The 3,934-nt window shown below is 50.3% G+C and overlaps 1 protein-coding gene across 1 annotated transcript; it reads left to right on the forward strand.

The window, feature by feature from the left end:
- Nucleotides 1-790: 790 nt before the first annotated feature.
- LOC141026226 (uncharacterized) lies at nt 791-2,783 on the forward strand. The gene is made up of 6 exons (XM_073502220.1): nt 791-1,080; nt 1,160-1,475; nt 1,554-1,655; nt 1,730-1,894; nt 1,984-2,208; nt 2,709-2,783. Exons 1-6 carry the CDS (start codon nt 926-928, stop codon nt 2,781-2,783), a joined length of 1,038 nt encoding a protein of 345 aa, XP_073358321.1. The 5' UTR covers nt 791-925.
- The last annotated feature ends 1,151 nt before the right edge of the window (nt 2,784-3,934 follow it).

Raw genomic sequence — 3,934 nt, forward strand, 5'->3', positions numbered from 1 at the left:
GGAGACACACACTTTCCATCTTCGGACCGGGGAGATGACCGTGACGCTGCAGGATATTGCTATGATCACCGGTCTTCCTATCGATGGCAATCCTTTATGTATGAACACCGATTCTGATGGGTGGCGCGCGCAGATGCATGCCCTTATCGGTATGGTTCCTCCGGAGCCTCGGGAACCAGAAGCAGAAGATAAGAAGAAGGAAAGAGTCGCAGCGGGCGCTACTTTCACGTGGATATCATCGAACTTCAGTACATGCCCTGAGGATGCTAATGAAGACATGGTGAAGACATATGCTCGTGTCTACATGTGGTACGTGATATCCAGGACTATGTTTGCTGATGGCACAGGCAAGAATGCTCCATGGATGTGGCTGAAGGCGTTGACCGTCTTCGATAGCAAATGGAGTTGGGGTTCGGCGACACTGGCTTACTTGTATCGACAGGTATGAAGTTGTTTCCTTTTCACTTCATTGATACATTATCAATGCGCTCTTGCGGCAAATTTGACCATGTTCGCTTTTATGGGCAGTTAGACGAAGCCTGTTGTAGGCACACTAGAGGTATTGGTGGTTGTCTGCTCGCACTTTCCATATGGAGCTGGGAGCGTTTGCCGGTTGGACGACCGAAGACCGTGAAGTACGAGGATTGGGACGACAAAGACGACCCACTACGGCTCCCCACTTGGGCTTACAAGTGGGATGTGTTAAATGAGACGACGGATGATCCCTCGGTAATGTACAAGTTGTACAAGAGCGAGCTGGACACGATCACGCCTGAGCAGGTGAACCGACATTGCATAAGCGATTATCATGCTTGTATCGTAACTCGATATCAATTTTGCATTCAATCCCATTTTGCAGGTGGAATGGGAGCCGTATGGAAAAGGAGAGAGTTTTGGTAACCCTATAGAGTTCAGGCTGAATCCGATGTGCACTAGGGATAGGGATCTCTGGCATATGCGGTGCCCACTGATATGCAACTGGGCGGTTGAGCTTCACCTGCCACATCGGGTGTTCCGCCAGTTTGGTTTGTTCCAGCCACACCCGCCGGAGTGGGAGGACACGGACAAGTTGCTACACGCGTAAGATATAATTAACCTTGAGCACTTAGCAGCTTCTCGACGGTTTCGATGATGCTAATATTCTGTTTCTAACTTGCAGGTTGGATAGGAAAAAGCAGCGGAAGATCAAGGATTGGGCCAAGCATCACAGGAAGTATGTCGTGCAGTTCGCTCTTAGTGTGGAGCAAGCAAGGGCTGGAAAACGAGCCCAGCTTCGTGAGCACTGCCCGATCGCGTTCAACAACTATCTCACATGGTTTCTTGCAAGTACCCGCGTGGAGGTATGCAAGCCGGCGTATGCTGAGGAGATTCTGGAAGAACCCACCGTTTTTGATGAGGTAGCCCAGCACCAGTACAACGCATTAGTCAGGAAAGGCAACTCAGTGATCCCTTCAGCTCCAATGATGAACTTTGTGGTTAGCCCTTTTTGCTTTTCCATTCGCACTATTCACATCTTCGCTTGCCTAACACTTTGATACCGTTTCTGTTCATAGCGTGCCCAGATCAAGAAAGCAGCTGATGAGACCGAGACTATTCTGGAAACAACCCCGGCTGGCAAAAGCGATGGGGAAGGTGCACTTCGAGCATTCATTAAGGTTCACATCTCCTTCAAACTAGCACTTAACATTTGTTGCTACGTTCCATGTCTCATTCACTTGTACATGTGCAGCGCCAGGGCCAAAAGTTAAGGCGGCTATCAAACCTTTTCGGTTGTCGTGACCCCGAGTATGTATCACCAGAACGGTCTAGGTCGGCGACACCATCAGATCCCGCTTCGGGGCAGGGCCATGGTGAACCTTTCGAGGATGAGGACGTGGGTGTGGTCACCCAAGAGGTATGTCATGACGATATATATCCATTTGTTGATGCATTGCTAACTATATCCTCACACACGGTCTTTCCATATCTTCTGTTGATGCATAGGTTGCTGATGATATGACCGTGGGGACGTACCAGGCTCGGTCTGCATACGAGTTGAAGCCTAGGACGGGAATCAACAAGTACACACCTGAAGAATTCACCCAAAGAGGCCAAAGAGGCAAAAGGACGGTCGGCACCTTGCGGATGGCGGCTTTGGATGACTATGTAGATGACGTGGATGAACCGGAGCCGGAGCCGGAGCCGGAGCGGTTTCCTCTTCCTAGGAAGGTGAAGAAGATAAGCGTCAAGAGGGGGGAGGAGCCAGCAAGCGCAGAAAGCACTAGTCATCGTCATTTTTTTATAATGTTGAACTTAGAGTGGAATTTTTTATGTCGTTGAACTTGAGTGGTCGTAGCTATTAGTAATGTGGAATTTGTTATGTCGTTGAAATTGGAGTGGTGGTAGCTCTATGCTAAACTTCAACTTATCGTGATGGTCCTTTCTAAGAAATGATGTCTGTGGTGAACCCTCTTTGAACCTTAATGTTTATTATACGAATTGTTGAACTGTGGCTGAAAATGACCTAGTAGAGTGTGGCGCCTCCAGGCTAGGCCTCCCGTTTGAGGCAAAAAAATTCGCTAAGTGTTTGTGCAACGCCTAGCTCTGGGGCGCCACACTATACTGTGCAACGCCTAGCTGCCAGGCGCTGCACTGTAGAGTGTGGCGCCTCCAGGCTAGGCGCTGCACAGGTCTGTAACTTGCCATACTTTCTGTTGCTGTCTGGATAGCTACAGACCTGTGCAGCGCCTAGCCTGGAGGCGCCACACCCTACTGTGCAACGCCTAGCTGCCAGGCGCTGCTAGTTACAGACCTGTGCAGCGCCTAGCCCGGAGGCGCCACACCCTACTGTGCAACGCCTAGCTGCCAGGCGCTGCACTGTAGGGTGTGGCGCCTCCGGGCTAGGCGCTGCACAGGTCTGTAAATTGCCATACCTTCCGTTGCTGTCTGGATAGCTACAGACCTGTGCAGCGCCTAGCCTGTAGGCGCCACACTCTACTGTGGAACGCCTAGCTGGCAGGTGCTGCACTGTAGAGTGTGGCGCCTCCGGGCTAGGCGCTGCACAGGAATGTAGCTATCCAGGGAACCACAGAAGGTAGGCCTCCAGTTTGAGACAAAAAATTCGCTAAGTGTTTGTGCAGCGCCTAGCTCGGGGGCGCCACACTATAGTGTGCAACGCCTAGCAACCAGGCGCTGCACTGTAGAGTGTGGCGCCTCCAGGCTAGGCGCTGCACAGGTCTGTAACTTGCCATACCTTCTGTTGCTGTCTGGATAGCTACAGACCTGTGCAGCGCCTAGCCTGGAGGCGCCACACCCTACTGTGCAACGCCTAGCTGCCAGGCGCTGCACTATAGAGTGTGGCGCCTCCAGGCTAGGCGCTGCACAGGTCTGTAACTTGCCATACAACTGTAGATTGCAGCGCCCAGATGTGAAGTAGGATTGATACGTAGCAAGCAAACAACTGTGAAAAGAACATATGCACGAAGTACTTCATGACACATAGTAGTTCATAACACATAGTACTTCACGACACATAGTAGTTCTTACAACCAAATCGAGGAGGAGACATAGTAGTTCACGGCACATAGTAGTTCTTACAACCAAATCGAGGAGGAGACATAGTAGTTCACGGCACATAGTAGTTCACAACCAAATCGAAGAGGAGACATAGTAGTTCACAACCAAATCGAAGATGAGACATAGTAGTTCACAACCAAATCGAAGAGGATGACATAGCTCTATTGCGTAGAGCAAGGCCCCTTTCCCTTCTTCTTCTTCCTCTCTTCTTCCTCTTCCTCCTCCCTTTTTCTTATGAGGTGAGCCTCCTTAACCACCCTCTCCATGAATATCTTATTGTCCCTCTCTTCTTTTTCAGCTGCAATTGCCCAAAGCTTCATGGTTCTTTCTTCAAAATCCTGTTGACGCTTCTTCTGTGCCTCCTCAACTTTCCTCATCA

The sequence above is a fragment of the Aegilops tauschii genome, chromosome 6 (assembly GCF_002575655.3).
Source record: "Aegilops tauschii subsp. strangulata cultivar AL8/78 chromosome 6, Aet v6.0, whole genome shotgun sequence".
Taxonomy (NCBI): Eukaryota; Viridiplantae; Streptophyta; class Magnoliopsida; order Poales; family Poaceae; genus Aegilops; species Aegilops tauschii.